Raw genomic sequence first — 19,964 nt, 5'->3', positions numbered from 1 at the left:
CTTAAATATTGCTATTGTTTTGTCTCAAGAGAGGAAAATAGTTTCCTTTTAAACAAGTCTTCTCTTTTAAAAAGCATTAATAAATTAACACTAATATAATAAAATTTTGGATACGGACCACAAATTATAATGTTATATTAATCGTGTTTTGAACATAGTATGTATCTATATATATATATATATATATATATATATATATATATATATATATATATATATATATATATATATATATATATATACCCAAACACAACTATATATATATATATATATATATATATAATCCAAAGTGTTGGGCCCGTTCGCAGCATGGGCATACGCCATCTAGTTTGTATTAAAAAAAAGGGCAAAAAACATATATGTACATACTAAGAGGTTATATTTACGGAATATAACGATACTTTTTCGATTTACAAAATATATCAATAGATTTGTTACAAAATCTATACAAATGGTAAAATTAAAAAGAATTAAATAAAACACATTAAATAAGGTAAGGAGATTGCTTTCATTATTTTATCCAATTTTCTCTCTCCAATCAAAATTAAAATATAATGTTACCTGATTTTCTCCGTGCTCTCCCTTATTTCATCCACTTTTATCTCCCCATTCAAAATTAAGAGATATTGTTCTCTAATTTTCTTCAACTTTTATTCAAAAAGTCAATACTAATCGGTAGTTTTTATATACATCGTAGAAAACATATATGTATAATTTTTATATGCAATATGTATATATCGTATAAATTTGTTATAATTTTTGTATATGAAATATGTATTAAAATTATGTGTATTTTGATTATGATAAAGTGCATATAAATTGTATAAAATTTAATCAAAGTATGTATAAATTTTGAAAAAATATGTATAATAAATTTGTAATTGATACAAACCGATTCCATACAAAGTTCATACACCGTAAAATAAATTTGTGTAAATTTTTGTATGCAATATGTATAAATGTATAAATTCGTTATAATTTTTATGTATGAAATATGTATAAAAGTTATATGTATATTTTGATTATGATAAAGTACATATAAATTGTATAAAATCTAATCAAAGTATGTATAGATTATGAGAAAGTATATATGTATATTAAGTATTTTGATTGATACAAACCACATTCCATACCCGTATAATTTTCAACATTTTTTAGATTAATTTATATCGAATTTATTCGCATTCCATACACACTATGCCACATATATCTAAAAAATGATAGTATATAGCAGATTCCATACACATTTCATACATATACTAGTTTTCAACATTTATACAGATTTCAAACACACAATGATAGCACATATCTCAAAATGATACAAATCAATTTTTTATATACAATTAATACACATGTCAGTAATAAAAAAAAAATTGTAATATTAGTTTGAAAATTTATATTATGAGAGAAGATGAATTTTAGGTCTACAAATGGTGTCTATCATAGAGGGGGGGGGGGAGAGGGAGAGAAGAATATTTTAAAAAAGGAGAAGAAGTTTATTGGAAACTATCCTATAATTAAGTCCACATTTAAAATCAAATTCTTTTAAAAAAAAAAATGCCCAAAATCGTGGGTATCTCATTAAGTCCAAATGCGGTATTCTATTTGGTATACTTTGTAATTTTGTTGGTATGTTTTGTAAATAAGAAAAAGTATCTTTATGTTTTGTAATATAGAGTCTTAAGTAGTATTATTAAGTCATTTTCCCTTAAAAAAATCACTTACTCCCTCGGTCCCAATTTGTTTGACACTTTTCGCTTTTCGAGTTGTTCTTTGACCCTAATTTTTTCATATGTCTTTTAAATATTTCAAATTATTAATTATGGTGACTTATATTACTTTTTACCTAGTTTCAAAATATGTAAATTTTATTTCAAAAAATTTTAAGATTCTATGTTCAAACAACAGTCAAATTAAGATGTTTGACTCTCGAAAAACGAAAAGTATCAAACAAATTGGGACGGAGGGAGTAATATATATAAATATTTTATTCAGAACCTAATAAGTTGACTTTCAAGATATCAGAACACAAACACAAAAAAGTCATTTGTAAAATTCAAAACCCATAAACTAAAAAATTTGGCTCCGCCTTTGAAATTTGTTGGTATGTTATAAGTTTCTACTCCTTGTTTTATTTGTCTGTCTTACTTTCCTTTTACTGTCTCAAAAAAAGAATGTTTCTTTCTCAATTTGACAACTCCTTTATTTCAACATCGCATCGGGCATGTCTAAGACCACAAGATTAAACTGCACTTTGATGCATTATATGTATCTTTCATTTAAGATCACAAAATTCAAAAGTCTTCTTTTCTTTTTTAAATTTTGTGCTCAACAAACTGAAACAAATAAATTAAAATGGAGAGTAAAAAACAAAGATTGTTCGTAGGAGTAAACTCTAGTTTACTAACTATATATAGAAGGGAAAGGTGCTTTATAAATGGAGGTACTATCTCTGTTGAATACTTTTAACTACTTAACCACTAAAACTCTCTAAAACTTTACTCTTTCATTTGGAGTTAATCTTTTGGCTTGTGGTAATGGCACAAAAATGGGTGCTAACGGTGACGGCACAAACACCAACTAACATGTCAGTGATAAGGGAAATTCGAGCTCGTGCTAACGATTTTGAGGATGAGAAAAAGGGTATCAAAATCACAAAAAAGGACTGGGAAAACTTGCACGTCCATATTGCTTCTAACAATAATTTTCCTACTGCTGCGGGGTTGGCTTCCTCAGCTTCTGGTTTTGCATGCCTTGGTATCTTTCCTAATCGCTTGTTTAGCAAAGCTTTTAAAAAGATATGATGAAAAAATATATTTTAATATGTTGGTTAAAATTTACGTAGTCTGAATCTTGAAAAACGAAAAGTGCCATGTAAATTGGGACATGGGGAGTAGTATAATTTTAGACCCTTGCCTAATGGCTTGCTTGGACGAGCTTCTTGTAACGAATCGACATGAAAGTCGTTATCTTATTCCAATAGGTAAGCAATGTATACATACAGTACATTAGGTGCTAACTTAGGAAAGAAAATAAAGAATGATCCCTACGAATCTGCTATCTAATTAGAAGGATCCCTATGAATCTGCTACCTAATCATGACTCTGTACATTACTAGGAATAAAGTCTATAAACATCTTGTAACACTCCCCCTCAAGCTGCAGCATATATATTGATCATGCCCAGCTTGTTTCAAAGGTAATCAACTCGAGTTCCATTCAACGCCTTTGTGAGCAAATCAGCTAGTTGCTCTCCTGTCTTCACGTAGCCAGTGGAAATCAAGTTTTCTTGAAGCTTCTCACGAATAAATTGATAGTCAACATCAATATGTTTAGTTCTTTCATGATACACTAGATTTGAGGCGATATGAAGAGCAACTTGATTATCGCACCATATTTTTGCAAGTGTATGATGCTTAATTCCAATCTTAGTTAAAAGGATGTATCCACATAATTTTACATGTAGACCGTGACATAGCTCTGTACTCGAATTCTGCGCTGGATCGAGATACAACACTTTATTTCTTACTCCTCCATGATACTAGGTTCCCTCCAACAAAGACACAATAGCCTGTAATAGATCTCCTATCAACTTTAGATCCAACATAATCTGCATCAGCAAAACACTCAACACGAGTATGACCATGATTGCTATAGAATATGCCAAGTCTAGGAGCTCCTTTCAAGTAACATAGAATATGTTCCCAAGCTGCCCAATGTTTGACTGTAGGTGCGAACATGAACTGACTAACAACACTTACTACAAAAGCGATATCTGGACGAGTCACGGTGAGGTAGTTTAACTTCTCAACTATCCTCTTGTATCTCTCTGGCAAAAAGGTCGCCATCATCTTTCATAAGATGCACATTTGGAACCATTGGAGTACTACAAGGTTTGGTTGCCAACTTTCCAGTGTCTGCAAGCAAGTCAAGAATATATTTTCTCTGAGACAGTAAAATACACTTCTTGCTTCTATTTACTTCTACTCCCAAAAAATATTTTGACTGTCCCAAGTACTTCGTATGAAACCTAGCATGCAAGAAAGACTTGAGGGAAAAGATCCTTGAATAATCACTTCCTGTGATGAAAATGTCATCAACATATACAAGGAGGATAGTGCCAGCTATTAATTGCCAGTAGAGGACTAAGTGATCACATTTGCTCATTTTTAGCCCAAAATCCTGAATTACCTTACTGAACTTGCCAAACCAAGCACGAGGACTCTGGTTCAATCCATATAATGATTTCTTCATATGACAGACTTTCTCATACTCAGCTTGAGCAACAAAACTAGGTGGTTTCTCCATATATAGCTCATCATGGAGAACACTATGAAGAAATGCATTTTTGATAGCCAAGTGATGTAAAGACCAATGCTGAGAGGCAGCCAAAGAGATAAACAAGCGGACAGAGTTAAGCTTGACTTCCGGGGAAAATGTATCAGAATAATCAACTCCATAAGTCTGAGCATAGCCCTTAGTCACAAGTCTTGCCTTAAGTCTTGCGATAAAGCCATCAGGATTAATTTTAACTGCAAAGACCCACTTGCATACTACTGCTTTCTTTCCCTTGGGTAAAACCACTAAATCCCACGTGTGGTTTTCCTCTAAGGCATGTATTTCATCAAGCATTGCATTAGACCATCCAGGATGATTCAAAGCCTCTTTTACTGTTTTGGGTACATTGATGGAGTCTAGAGAAGCAACCAAAGATCTAGACGTAGAGGATAAATGGTCATATGAAATAAAATTAGCAATGTAATATGTGGATTTACAAGTACATGTACCTTTGAAAAGAGCAATAGGGAGGTCAAGGTTTTTTGGCAGATCAGGGGAAGAGAATCTGACAACGGAACTGGTACAGGACATGTATCATTGGCCTTCCGCCTCCTCGAGTAAACTTGAACAATTAACAGTCTTAATGGCATAGATGGAGCAGGCGCTGAAGGTACAATAGTCGATTGGTGATCAATAGAAAACCTGAGAGATGCAGGAATAGCATCCGATTGTTCTTTCAAAACGCGGGTGACCTGATAGACTAACCACTCATCTTCCTCCCCTTAACTCATAAAAATGGGAGGTGCATAGAAAAATGGGGTAGCCTCTGAAAATGCCACATCGGTTGAAACTAGATATTTTCCAAGTTTAGTAGAATAACATCGGTACCCCTTCTAAAGACGAGAATAACCCAGAAAAACACACTTCAATGCTTTGGGATTCAACTTGGTAACAGATGGTCAAACGTCTCGAACATAGCACGTGCTTTCAAATACCTTAGGTTCCACCGAAAATAGTGACCTGCTAAAAGAACATTATAAGGCGTCTCACCAGTAAGCACAGTAGATGGCATGTGATTAATCATGAAACAAGCGGTAGAGATTACATCAGGCCAAAAGTGTTTAGGAACCTTCATTTGGAAAACAAGTGGCCGAGCTGTCTCAAGTATATGCATATGCTTCCTTTTAGCAACTCTGTTCTGAGAGGTTGTATCAACACATGAAGACTGAAGGAGCATACCGTGTTGTCTCATGTAGGACTGAAACAATTCTGACATGTATTCCTTAGCGTTATCACTCTTTAGAACACGCACTGAAGCATTGAATTGAGTTTTGACTTCGGTAGAAGGCACAAAAGTGAGTAGACACTTCATAAAATAAATCCAAGTCATCTGAGAGAAATCATCCACAAAAGTGACAAAATACTTATGCCCAATTTTGGAAATAACAGAACATGGTCCCCAAACATCAGAAAGAACTAATTCAAAACTTGACTCAACTCGATTATTAACCCTTGGACCCAACCAGTTGCGATGGTGTTTTGCAAATCGGCATGACTCGCAATCCAACGAAGAAATGTTCTGAAACCGATGACAGAGCTTCTTCGACAAAGGTAGAGAAGGATTTCCTATCCGACAATGTGCCTCAAATAGAGACACGACACTGGAGCAGGAAACATATTGAGGTTCCCATTCATCCAGGATATAGAGATCATCAGATGCATGTCCCTTACCAATAACCTGATTAGTCGTAAGATCACGAAACAAACAATAATCGGGAAAGAACGAGATATAAAAATTAAGGTCTCTGGTAAGTTTACTGACAAAAATCAAATTGAAGGCTAACTTTCGTAGACTTAATATAAATGGCAGGATAATAGAGGAGGTTGGTTTAGCAGTCCCATATCCATCAATGTTACAAGTTGATCCATCAGTTACAGTAATCAGAGATGGTGTTTAGTGTGATCTAAAGTTAGAAAAAATATTAGAATTACATGTCATGTGATTTGTGGCACTTGAATCAATTACCCATTTATTTGATGAGGTCATAAGACATGCTTTTCCGAATTCAACAAGGGCAGTAACTGAATTGGATTCCTTAAGTGATTCTCGATACAGGGAGAATTTTTCAAATTCATCCGCCGAAACCATGATTAATTTATCAGAAGATGGACTTGCCATTATAAGTGATTTCAGCAACAATAGAGAACCAGCAGATACCAACAAAAATAGACTTCAAAATTAGTAGACAAGAAACAAACGAATCAGATATATAGCAAGTCAACTTGACCCAACAAATCACAGTGATTCCAACAATAGAAAACCAGCAGATTCCAACACAATAACTTATGAGAATAACCCCAACCAGACAACCCAATAGACAATATTCGAAAAGGCAGATTTCAAGAGTTAGCAGACAACTCACCCAACAAAGTAATTGTGTAAACCAGAGTCAAATACCAGATTCCTAACAGAGCAGCGATGAGAAAGAACAAAGGAACCAACAATGAAGAACAACCAGCCACAAAACAACAATAATTCAATGTCGAGCAGAAGTCAGCAGTCGCAAAGCACCAAACAAATACCATATCTGATTTTCGCAGAAGCTACAGTGAAAAATCAAACCTGGAAGTGAAGAACAGTTCTCCAAACAGTGTTCTAACACCAGAAAAAAGTTTGGGTACACCGTTAATGACAAGGCAGTACTAGAAATCAAATCCCCGAACGATTCTGCCGGAGCAGGCGCCTACACGCGCCGGCGCGTGATGGACAGCTGGAGTGTACAGATGGCGCGTGAAGGCTACTCGCTTCACACCCAACTGCTGGAGAAGACTGGTCCGGCCGGAAATAATGCCCCGCCTCCTTCCGTGGTGGCGGTGACAAAGATTGACCACTTAAAACTGATCGATCAAAAATCAAAGTTTCTTTCAGATGCAGGGCAAAAGCAAGATCGAGACCTTTTTTTTCTTTCTGAAACAGACCCAAAAACAAATTCGACGAGCCAATAGGCTCTGATACCATGTAATCAAATCTAATGAAAGTCGTTATCTTATTCCAATAGGTAAGCATAAACACAGTACATTAGATGCTAAGTTAGGAAAGAAAATAAAGAAGGATCGCTACGAATTTGCTATCTAATTAGAAGGATCCCTATGAGTCTGTCACGACCCAAATCACGGATCATGCGGGCACCCACACTAACCCCCTCTGGTGGGCGAACCCTTCCCCTAACTACCTTAATTTGATACAACATGAGGAATAAAATATGTAAACACACTCCAATAGTTTAAATATTACACCAATGCGGAAGAAATACTTTTATTATAAGAAATTTCCAAAACCTGATCTAGACTCGTACAAGAGCTTCTAAGAAGTTTACAATTTGAAGTAAATAACATATTCAAACTGCATACGACTTCTGTTTAAGGATAAAGAACAATAGAAATCTAAGAAGAGACTCTGGGTTGCAAGATCTCAAATAGCTCAGCCAAATGCCTCTGACAAATGCCTCGAAACGGTCGCAAGACTCCGAATATCACCTGGAAACAACTCTACACTCCACAAAAAGTGTAGCAAGAGTAGTATGAGCACAACACAAGACTCGCACGTATCATAGGCCGACTATGGTTAGTTCACGCATATAAACAAGAAGCAACTAACAAGTAAGCAGATAAGTAATCAAACACAGTCACAAATCTAGCAAATATGGAAGTCTTGTAGTAACGAAAGTCACAAGGGATTTCAATATCTCAGGTTATAAGCCTAGGTATAAAGCTCTAAACCTCGAGTCAATCAAGCCTCTAAATAAATACCTTACAAACAATAACAACTCAATAATTCACCAATCAAGAATCAATCATAGAATGTGTCATGCAATGACATGAATAGCAATTCAAATGGAGTGCAATGCAATGCAATGCAATGTCGTGCTATGCAAATGCTATAAAATGCAATAGTCACCTCTCACGCTCCACTCTCGTACACACATGCTATGGCAATGCCTCATAGTCATGACCCATGAGGGACCCGCGAATTCTATGTACCACTCATGCTCTCCGGCAGAAACCTCGGAGGCTATCAATCACTCTCAATCTCCGGCAAAGACCTCGGAGTCTCTCTGTCACTCTCAATCTCCGGCAAAGACCTCGGAGTCTCTCTGTCACTCTCAATCTCCGGCAAAGACCTCGGAGTCTCTCTGTCACTCACCTCACCATCAGGACAATAAAAGAGTAATATGGAAGCATGTCATGCATGATATCAGTCTCAGTAATATCACCAAGATGCAATCAACAAGCACAAGTCATATTATTGTCCACAGTTCAATCATCAATATTACCCTACCCTTTCATGTGATGAGGGAGCTAGTATGTGACAGAGATACAATTAGGTGGTAATCACATCAAATAACACATGAAATATGGGATATATGCCTCCTATGAAATCAACCTCAATAATCATAGGATCCACAGATTCATACTAAGAAATGCAATTCGATATTCAATTTCTTAGTAATAACCTTCCTTTTCCATATGACAAATGAGATAACAAGAAAGAAAGACACAGTTATATCAAGTACATGAAATCACAACCATGGCGACAAGCCCACATAACAATATCACAATAATAGTGACAAGACCACATAACAGTATCACAATAATGGCGACAAGCCTACATAATAGTATCACAATAATGGCGACAAGCCCATATAACAGTATCACAATAATGGCGACAAGCCCACATAACAGTATCACAATAATGGCGACAAGCCCAAATAACAGTTGACAAAACCAATCAAGATGGAATTCACCTCCACACCATGCCCGAAGATCTATCATGCTTTCCCCGTCAATCACTACTATCTACATACGTTTCACTAACCAGAGTCTAGACATAAAGTAAGTCGTAACCTACCTCGAAGCCAAACAAGAGCCGCGAACCTTCAAGCCAACGCCTTTCTTTTTTGGAGCGCTTTCGAACAATGAAAGTCTATCAAATATGAATTCTACGTTAAAACACGAATCCATAGATACCCATATTGCCATAGTTTTACCCAGAACCCAAAAATAATATAAATAGGTGACCCCGAGCCCACAAGGGCAAAACTATTATTTTATTTTAAAAAATCATTTTACCGATAAACTAAGGGTCCTATATCAATAAAATTAGTCAATTTCATGCACAAATGGACTCTCAAGTCATAAATTCTCATTTCTTAATACTAGGGTTCAAAACCTTCAATTTCCCCAGAATCTTAATTTGGGATTAAAATTTCATATCTCAAATACCATGAATTTAACGGTGTACATATAATCCAATACACCTAATATTCAATTAGTTAGACCCAACATATAAAAAAATGAATTGCAATATGATAAACATAAAAGAAAATTCGAAATTAGAAGAAAAATCGAACAGTGACTCTCGAACAAGGAAAAAAATGTTCAGTGCCATTAACTCTAATCAAATTTGTTCATTATTGCCCCCAAAATGATTGGTTCATCATTACCTCATCATTAATCTCAATCATTATATCTTACTTGCCATCCACTAACTTTATGTAAAATGAGTGTGTCTTATCATTGACACTATGATTTACTAGTCAATAAGTAGTTAAGAGAAACCATTACTACACCAAATGCAGATGAGATGTATACCTGGTGCCCACGAAAATTTTCGTCCGTGAGAATTGCTTCAGTGTTGCCAACAATTTGTTATCTCAAATGTTTTCTCCCTTATTTTTTTTTTCTTGCCAAAGGAAAATGTATTATTTGATATCCTATGCCACTAAGATATATGGGTCATGAGAAGTGGGCTAAGCCCAATAACTAATCCCAATAGTTTCTACAATTTACTTATTCACTTAACCACTTTGTGTATTTTAAAATTTACACACTCCGTCAATACCTTATTTACCAACTTATACCTTATATCTGTGAAAATAATATTCCTATTAATAAACTATTCACACACATTAAATAAATATATTTCAAAAATTACCCGTCAATAACCGTGCCATCCATCCTCGCAAGTCATAAACGTTGGAATGAAACTAAGAGAAGGGTATTTTGAGGAAAGGACGGCTAAAAACTCAAAACGACCAAACAGGTCGTTACAGAGTCGGCTACCTAATTATGACTCTGTACATTACTAGGAATAAAGTCTATATACATTCATTAACACTTCTCAAAGGCTAAAAGTACTTAGTTTAAAGTCTGAAGGAGTTTGATTGAATTTTTGCTGAAGAAACAAGTGTTTTTGCATTATAGCAGAAGCAATTTTTCATAGAAGCTGAATAAGGAATGTTGTTTATTCTTTTAGGATAGGATTATCGTATAAAAAATCATATGTACCAAATTAATTAGTAATAACATCATTTTCCGTAATTTGACATTTAAAAGTAATTTTAAGAAAATATTGATCAAATACAAATTGCTACTTTATAAAAAAACTTTTCAGAAAACACTTTTGATAAGAAGTACTTGTCAAGATAAGTTGATTTCTGACAGCTTCACCAAACACGCTTTATATGATTGTAGTGGCAGAGAATGAATTTAAGTTGGCCCATTTAAAGAATTTCGTTGACAAGTAGTAAATATTACACCATTCATGGAATCAACTTTTTTTTTTCCTATCGATTTGTTTGTTTCCTCTAGCTGTAATTTCCACTTTCTTATAATCTTCAAGTCTTCTGAGTTTTCAAGAAGTACGACAATCTTTTTGTCTTGTTTATGCAATTTTTGCCCTTGCCAAGTTAATGAATGTGTTGGAATTAATGCATTCACAAGGATACTCTCCTTGACTTTTATGTTTTCTAGGAGTTCTTTATTATTTCAAGAATATCATTTAGTTTTTCAATATTATCTCTTAGTTTTTTCAAGAAATCTTTTAGGAGTTTGTGATACATGTATCTAGTGAATTGTGATACACGTATCTAGTTATTTGTGCAAGACTTTTGAATTGATTTTTTGAGTAGTATAAATAGAGATGTAATTGATGATTGTAATCATCTCAAGTAGCCTTAAGTAACCTAATACAACTTGAGCATTCTCTAAGAAAAATATTCTCTTCCTATTCTTTCCTACAAATTGGTATCAGAGCAGTTTTCGTTCTTAATCTGGGGTTAGGTGAAGAAAAAAAAATTATGGCATCTAAAACAAATGATGGTGCTGATTCTTCAGTTATTCTTACTCCAGTTTTTTATGGAAATGACTTTGAATACTGGAAGATAAGAATGAGAACTTATCTAAAAGCTGAAGGTTTGTGGATTATTGTTGCAAATGGCTATAAAGAGCCAGAAGACGATGGTGAACTTTCGAACCAATGAGAAAGCAGAGATGAAAAATCTTGAGGCTAAGCGTCGTCAAGATGCAAAGGTTTTGAGCAAAATTCAAATGGGAGTCTCAAGAGCATTTTTTTGCAAAAATTGCTACTTGTGAGACTGCAAAGCAAGCTTGGGAGTCTCTTGAAGCTGAGGTGTATGGCGACGAAAAGGTACGCACTATCAATCTTCAAACTCTTAGAAGAGAGTTTCAAAATTTGAAGATGATAGAATCTGAAAAAATCGATCAATATTCCACAAGAGTCATGAATATTGTTAATGAAATGAGAAATCATGGTGATGAAATTTCTGACCAACAAGTTGTGGAAAAGATTCTAATTAGTGTCACAGAAAAGTATGAGTATATTGTTGCTATCACTGAGGAGACGAAAGATTTTTCTAAGCTTTCCATCAAAGAGCTAGTTGGATAGTTTTGTGCACACGAGAAGCGAAGATTTTTTCGTGAGAATCAACCCAAAGAGACGGCTTTCCAGTCCAGAACCAATGAGAATTTTCAAAATTTCTCAAAGAATCAACAAAAAAAGAAGTACAATCTAAAAAAGAAGCAGGATCGTGATGGCTCTACTAAGAAGGTTGAAGCCAAAGGTACTTTCTAATTTGTATTGATGATTTTTCAAGAATGACTTGGGTTTATTTCTTGAAAGAAAAGTCAGAAACATTTGCTACATTCAAGAGATTTAAAGCCTTTGTTGAGAAGCAAAAAAGGCTGGCACAAAGATCAAAACCATTCGCAAGGATGAGGAGGTGAATACACAAGTCGAGAATTTGAAGAATTTTGCAAAAATGAAGGCATTGAGAAGCAACTTACAGCAGGGTACACTCCTCAACAAAATGGTGTATCTGAAAGGAGAAACAGAACCATTGTTGAAATGGCCAGAACGATGATGAATGAGAAAGGGTCGCCAAAATATTTTTGAAGAAGACATACAAAGAATGTACATCCTCAATAGGTGCCCGACAAAGGCATTGAAGGATAAGACACCAGTTGAAGCTTGGAGTGGAATGAAACCTTCTGTAAGTCATTTTAAAATTTTCGGGTGTATTTGTTATGCTCATATACCTGCTGAAAAAAGAACAAAATTGGATGAAAAGAGTCAAAAATGTATATTTCTTGGTTATAGTGATGTGACAAAAGGCTATAGGCTTCTCGATGTCAAAACTAACAAACTTGTTGTTAGTAGAGATGTCATTTTTTATGAAAAAATAGCGTGGAATTGGAAAGATAAAAAGGTGGAGAATACTTCTATCATTTCTCTAAATGTGCCAAGTCAAGAAGAGGATGAGGAAGAGGAAGATGTCCCTCAAGGGGGAGAAATCTCAGATCCAGAAGATGAAGGACCACCTCCAAGAGGAACAAGAATGTTGAGTGACATCTATCAAAGATGCAACTTTGCTGTCGTATTGAGCCGTGAAAAATTATGAGGAAGCAATAAAGCATGATGTTTGGAAGACAGCCATAGTAGAAGAAATTCGGATGATTGAGAAAAATAATTCTTGGGAGCTTGTGGATGTACCCAAAGAAAGAGAAGTTGTAAGTCTAAAATGGATTTACAAAATCAAACTCAATCAAGAAGGAGAAATTCAAAAGCACAGAGCAAGGTTGGTTGCTAGAGGTTTCACTCAAAAGCCAGGTATTGATTTCTATGAAACTTTCTCTCCAGTTGCACGTCTTGAGACAATTAGAACCTTGATTGTTGTTGCTGCACAAAAGAAATGGAAGATTTTTCAACTTGATGTTAAGTCTGCATTTCTAAATGGAAAACTTGATGAAGAAATTTATGTTGAGCAACCTCAAGGATTTTTTGTTCAAGGGGGAGAAGAGAAGGTGTACAGGCTAAAAAAGGCTCTTTATGGGCTAAAGCAAGCGCCAAGAGCCTGGTACAATAAAATTGATACATACTTTCTGAAAAATAATTTTCAGAGAAGTAAAAGCGAAGCCACTTTGTATGTGAAGCAAGAACATGGCAGCATTGTCATTGTTTGCCTCTATGTGGATGATCTGATTTTTACAGGAAATGATCTGAAGATGATGCAGAAATTCAAGTAAGATATGATGCAAACCTATAAAATGAGTGATCTTGGGTTGCTACATTATTTCTTGGGCATTGAAGTTTCTCAAGTGAAAGAAGGAATTTTTATTTCTCAAAAGAAGTATACTAAAAGTATTCTTCAAAAATTTAAAATGATGGATTGCAGGTCTGTGGCAATACCATAGCAGCAAATGAGAAATTCGTAAAAGATGATGGAGCAAAAGAAAGCTAATAGCTCACTTTACGGGAGCTTGATTGGAAGCCCGCTATATCTTACTTCAACAAGACTCGACATTATGTTTGCAACGCTAGTTTATTATCAGATTCATGCAAGAACCAAGCCAAGTGCATTTTGGAGTCGCAAAGCGTGTTCTACGCTACTTGCAAGGAACAATGGATTATGGGATAATGTACAAATTTGATGGAGATTTGGACTTAATTGGCTATTCTGATAGTGACTGGGCTGGAAATATAGATGACATGAAGAGTACTTCTGGTTATGCTTTCTTATTTGGTTCAAGCATTTGTTCTTGGTTGTCAAAAAAGCAAAGTGTTGTTGCTCAATCCACTACCGAAGTTAGAAATATGTCTCGAAGCCTAAGGCTACTTCTCAAGCTATTTGGCTTAGGAGAATTCTTGAAGATATTGGTGAAAAACAAAAAGAAGGGACTGTTTTGTATTGCGATAACAAATCAGCGATTGCTATTGCCAAGAATCCGGTCAACCATGAAAGATCGAAGCATATTTCCATCAAGTACCATTTTATGCGAGAAGCACAAGAGAAAGGTGAAATTCAGTTGCATTATTGCCAGACAGGAGAACAACTTGCTGACATCTTCACCAAAGCACTTCCTAGAGAAAAGTTTTGCTATCTTCGAGAACGCATTGGAGTTGTCAAGCAAATGCATTAAGGGGGAGTGTTGGAATTAATGCATTCACAAGGATACTCTCCTTGACTTTTATGTTTTCTAGAGTTCTTTATTATTTCAAGAATATCATTTAGTTTTTCAATATTATCTCTTAGTTTTTTCAAGAAATCTTTAGGAGTTTGTGATACATGTATCTAGTGAATTGTGATACATGTATCTAGTTATTTGTGCAAGACTTTTGAATTGGTTTTTTGAGTAGTATAAATAGAGATGTAATTGATGATTGTAATCATCTCAAGTAGCCTAATACAACTTGAGCATTCTCTAAGAAAAATATTCTCTTCCTATTCTTTCCTACAGAATGTACAACAGGAAAATGGAAAACTCTCTGCCATAGCAAGGTAATTGATGTCACTTATGGGTATTTCTTTTAGCCGCTTGGTGTAAATTAAGATTAGGTAGGACCGTAGGAGTAAATCATATTTTCAGACCCTCCAAAAATACTGTCATATCCGTGTCGTGTTAAATGTCATTATCAACTTAATCTTTATGACAATGGATAATCAATCTAGAATGTTCAAGTAGTTCTAAAGAGTTGAAAGAAGAAAGTTCTAGAGTAGAGTCTAGAAAGAACAACTCTAGAAATAAGTAGAAGTGTTATTCTAGAATTAAGTAGTTGGGAACATGCTAGAATAGAGTAGTAAATACCCCTAACTACATCCTTCCTCACCTCCTATAAATAGAGGTGGTTCATTTAAGCTGTAAGCAAGTACTCAAGAAGAGAGTAAACAAGTACTCAAGAAGTGAGAGGAAGTAAGGTGTGCTCAAGTAAGGACCGTGTGCTCAAGTAAAGAGTGTTGCTGAAGCAAGCAACAAGTGAGTGATCAAGTGACAAATAGTAGAGAGCAACAAAGAGAGTTGCTACAGTGTGAGTGCAAGAAAAAATTGAGTGTAAGAAATGTAAGACCGAAGCTAGTCCTTACTTTGAAATAATACTCCCTCCGTTTCAATTTATGTGAACCTATTTGATTGGGCACAGCGTTTAAGAAAGAAGAGAGGACTTATAAACTTGTGGTGTTAAATGGATCACATATATTATGTGTGGCTATAATTGATTGCATAAAGGTAAATATTCCAAATATAGAAAGGGTTCATTCTTTTTGGCAAGCACTAATGAGGAAATAGGTTAACATAAATTGAAACGGAGGGAGTATAATTCAAGTTGTGCCCGACGATTTTCAACATATCGAACATGCTTATTTTTTGGAAGAGTGGACTCACACCCGGCAATATTTTTAAAGAGTCCGAACAACATATATTTTCAGGCATGTTAACTGCAAATTCAGTAGCAAACTGATAACCGTGTTTACTCAGGGGCGGAGCTATAGCTTCACCTACGGGTCAGCAGAATCCAATAGCTAAGGCTCCAACTTTGTATTTGTGTTTAAAAAATCTAATTGATCTGTATAAATAATATAGGGAAAAAACTTAAATATACTATCGAACTATCGGAAATGGTTCATTTATGTCATTCAATAATAGTTGGGCTCATATATGCCATTACTGTCACCGAAATGGCTCATCTATGCCACTAACCGTTAACAACTCAAATTAAATTAAAAGTCGGTCCACCCTGAACCCTTTTAACCCAAGTCGCTATTCTTATTTTCCTCATCCATATTATACGACCAGAACAAGACATAACCCCACAAATCCTCAAAACCTCAACTAAAGAATGACGTAAGAAAGAAAGGAATTAGAAACAGCCGCAAGTTACAAACACCAACCAACAGAAGCTTTTGAAAAAATTAGTTAAACAAAAGAGGAGGAGGAGTTATCAGGAGAAGAAACAACACAAGTTCTTGATATGAGCAGTGGATAAACAGAGAGTGAAAAACTGACAAAACTAAGAAAATTAATATAATACAAGATATATTGAAATCACGTTGGGTTAAAAGGGTTCTGGGTGGGTCAGGTTTTAATTTAATTTGTGATTTAAATTGGGCTGGCTTAAGTTGGCGACGTGGACCTCTAATTGGAGGTCACGTGTAAAATCTGGTATTTTAAAACCAGTCATTTGAGTTGTTAACGGTAAGTGGCATAGATGAGCAACTTCGGTGATGGTGATTGCATAAATAAGCCCAACTATTATCGAGTGCCGTAAATGAGCCATTTCCGATAGCATATTATATCAGCAATCCAGTAAGTTGCGTTTTCTAGAATTCAGAACCCATAAACTCAAAATTCTAACTCCGCGTCCGTATAATTACACACATACAGGCAAGGTTCTGGAAGCGCTTGCCGAAGCTTATATGGAGGATTTGTTAAGTGGCTCTTTGGAAAAGTAGGTTTGATTCATAATCAAGTTTGTTTCATAGCTTCTCTAAACAAATATGTGTATCTTCTTAATTAATATTTGTTCTAATCCCTTTGCCTTGGATGTATGAAGGAGAAAGATGGAAGCGATAGCTTCGCTGTTCAACTCGTAGATGAGAAGTACTGGAATGATCTTGTTATCATCATTACAGTGGTATGGATTATATTCAGGATTTTAGTTCTATGGATTTAGAGGTTTGGTTCTAACCACTGAACTCATCACCTTGTTTGAGTTCTGGTTCATAGTTCAATATCTTCAGCAATTTCAACGAGTTTTATGCAGATAAATCTAGGTCTAGGCTAAAAGTTATGTGTTCAAATGAACTCACGCCTATACTACTATATCTGCCCGTCTTTCAGGTGACTTCACGACAGAAGGAAATAAGTAGCGCCTCTGGAATGCGTCTAACTGTTGAAACCAGTCCACTTATGCAATACAGAGCAAAGGTATTTAATTTCCTCGTTCTCTCGATCATTATCGGATTCTGATAGTCCTTGGAATCCAATTTCTGTTCAATTAGTCGACGCTGTATCAGAATTATGATTCTTTTTTGGTTCTTGTATTAAATTTTACAGGAGGTAGTCCCAAAACGCATAATTGAAATGGAAAAAGCCATACAGAATCGTGATTTTCCAACTTTCGCTCGTTTGACTTGTGCAGAGAATAATCAGTTTCATGCAGTGTGCTTAGCTACCAGTCCTCCTCTATTTTACATGAATGATACAGCTCACAGGCAAGTTGTCTTGTAACTTTATGTTACAAACTCAAGGTTGTCTCAGCTGAATTGACTAGAAGCTGTGAACTTGTCCTTTTCTTGCGTGTCTTATGCGGAAATAGAAAAATTAAGCATCGAGTATGTTTTAACTTTCAGCATAATTGGCTGTGCTGAGAACTTGAATCGCACAGCAGGAACCCCACAGGTTTTTCTCTTGACCATGTCTTTCCCTAGTGCATAATTGCACGATTTAGCTCTTCCGCTTTATAATACAGTCGAACCTCTCTATAATGGTGTCATTTGTCTGGATAGCTTTTGGCTGCTATCTCGAAATGTTGTACAGGGAAAATATGACGTGACATAACATGAAAATCAGTTCCAAAGAAAAATTAGCTGTTATAGTGAAATGTTATTATAGAGGATGACTATTGTTATACTGAAATGTTGTTATGGAGGATGGCTGCTATAACAAAATGATGTTATAGAGGATGGTTGTTATGGTGAAAAGTTGCATAGAGGATGACTGCTATAGCGAAATGATCTTATAGAAAACATATACTATGTTTAGACATGAAAGTCGATTCCAAAGAAAAATTGATTTTTATAGTGAAATCTTGTTATAGAGGATGACTGCTATAACAAAACGATATTATAGAGGATGGTTGTTATATTGAAATGTTGTTATCAAGGATGACTGCTATAGCAAAATGATCTTATAGAGAACATATAATATAACATAATATGAAAATCGATTCCAAAGAAAGCTTTTGAAGTATTCTGTTGTTTGATAGGTAAAATATAGAGTACTCTAATAGTTACTACAACAGAAACTAGTCCAACCTGAGTTTCTCCCTGGACTTTAGTTAGTTGTGAGATTAGTGCTTTTGAGTAGTGTCGTGGCATACAAATATCATGACAGTGTTTGAAGTGACCTCCTCAAATTTATTTGACAATTGAGTGTTGGCTCATATAGCATTGAAATTGACTAATATTTTGGCCACATTTTGCATTTGAGGGAACTATTTCCACTATAGTTTTAACTTCCAAGTGGTTCTAACTGTCTAAAATAACTACAAAGAAATGCATTTACATAATTACCAAGAATAAATACATTGGCAGGTAGCTTATACCTGCGATGCTGGGCCAAATGTTGTTGTATTTGCACGTAACCGAGAGGCTGCTGCACTTCTGCTTCAAAGGCTCCTCTTCCACTTCCCACCAAATTCAGATACTGATCAAGACAGGTACAAGCCCACTCACATGTAGGTCTGATTCTTTTTTCTTGGGCCAAACACGTGAAAATATTTTTCCTTAGTGACGGAGAGATTTGAACCCCTGTCATGTTAAATCGTGTGACCGTCTCATTTATAGGTTTAAGCTGTTAATTACATTATGTCTCAAGATTTTGTTTTTCGTCTCCAGCTACGTCATCGGTGATAACTCTATCCTAAAGGATGCTGGGATTCTGGATATAAAGCACGTGGAATCATTACCTCCACCCCCAGAAGACAATGTCTCAAATCATAAATATAAGGGTGAAATAAGCTACTATATCTGCACAAGACCTGGAAAAGGTCCCGTTTTTCTTACCGATGAAAGCTAAGCTCTCCTCAACCCTGAAACGGGACTGCCAAAGTAAATGGCGATTCGTTGTACTAAGCTCCCGCTATGTATGGGTCCGGAGAAGGGCCTCTTGGACTTAATAAAGGCAAAAACTGTCATTTTAGTTGTTTCTGTTCTTAAGAACTGTGTATTTGAAGCTTTTGTTTGTAACTAGATGACCTCCAGCCCGTGTTGAGCACGGGCACAATAGTATGGTCTATGATTACTCTGTTTGTCTATCACCTATTGATTGTTCCCTTACACATTTTGCTATTGCCTTTGACTTTCCAACAAACTTCTATGCTGCGCGAACTCATTAGGAACTTAACCTTCTGTCTCATGAAGTTTGCAAAATTTTGGGAATCGCTTGAAATGGCTGCAAAGAATAGATTAAGTCGGTGCTGAGGAGAGTGTTAAAAAGTCATCACCACTTAAATTTTCAAGATAATGGAAAATCTAGAATGTCCAAGGAATTCTAAAGGGTCGAAGTGTAATTCTAGAAGTAGATAGTTGGTAATATTCTATAAGAGAGTAGTAACCATCCTTCACTAAATCCTTCCATTACCACCTACAAATAGAGGCTGTCATTTGAGTTGTATGCGTGCTCAAGCAAGCAATAGAAAAAGCAAGAGATTTGCAACAAGAGAGGTGCTCAAATGTGAGTAAAAGAAGAAGTTTAGGTAAAAGATTTGCAAGATTGGGTCCTTACTTTGCAATAATAAAATTTAAGCTGTGATCAACCAATTGTGTTCAACAA

At 35.4% G+C, this 19,964-nt stretch overlaps 1 protein-coding gene across 3 annotated transcripts; it reads left to right on the top strand.

Annotated features, from left to right (window-relative positions):
• Window positions 1-2,537: 2,537 nt before the first annotated feature.
• On the top strand, window positions 2,538-19,453 carry LOC132068617 (diphosphomevalonate decarboxylase 1-like). Of its 3 annotated transcripts, XM_059462257.1 has the most exons (10): window positions 2,538-2,757; window positions 7,964-7,986; window positions 14,874-14,914; window positions 16,794-16,857; window positions 16,963-17,043; window positions 17,250-17,336; window positions 17,466-17,623; window positions 17,762-17,810; window positions 18,725-18,849; window positions 19,028-19,453. In XM_059462257.1, the coding sequence occupies exons 1-10, from the start codon at window positions 2,538-2,540 to the stop codon at window positions 19,206-19,208; spliced, it is 1,029 nt and encodes a 342-aa protein (XP_059318240.1). In that variant the 3' UTR covers window positions 19,209-19,453. The 3 variants fall into 3 exon arrangements, 1 of the variants encoding a protein (XP_059318240.1); XR_009417453.1 differs by lacking the exons at window positions 2,538-2,757; window positions 7,964-7,986; window positions 14,874-14,914; ... (1 more) ...; window positions 16,963-17,043; window positions 17,250-17,336 and having other exon boundaries at window positions 17,367-17,810; window positions 18,725-18,867; window positions 19,028-19,166; XR_009417452.1 differs by lacking the exons at window positions 2,538-2,757; window positions 7,964-7,986; window positions 14,874-14,914; ... (1 more) ...; window positions 16,963-17,043; window positions 17,250-17,336 and having other exon boundaries at window positions 17,367-17,810; window positions 18,725-18,871; window positions 19,028-19,166.
• Window positions 19,454-19,964: the final 511 nt, after the last annotated feature.

The sequence above is a fragment of the Lycium ferocissimum genome, chromosome 8 (genome assembly GCF_029784015.1).
Source record: "Lycium ferocissimum isolate CSIRO_LF1 chromosome 8, AGI_CSIRO_Lferr_CH_V1, whole genome shotgun sequence".
NCBI lineage: Eukaryota > Viridiplantae > Streptophyta > Magnoliopsida > Solanales > Solanaceae > Lycium > Lycium ferocissimum.
Note: the sequence above shows the minus strand (reverse complement) of the source record. Positions and strands in the feature narration are given on the sequence as shown.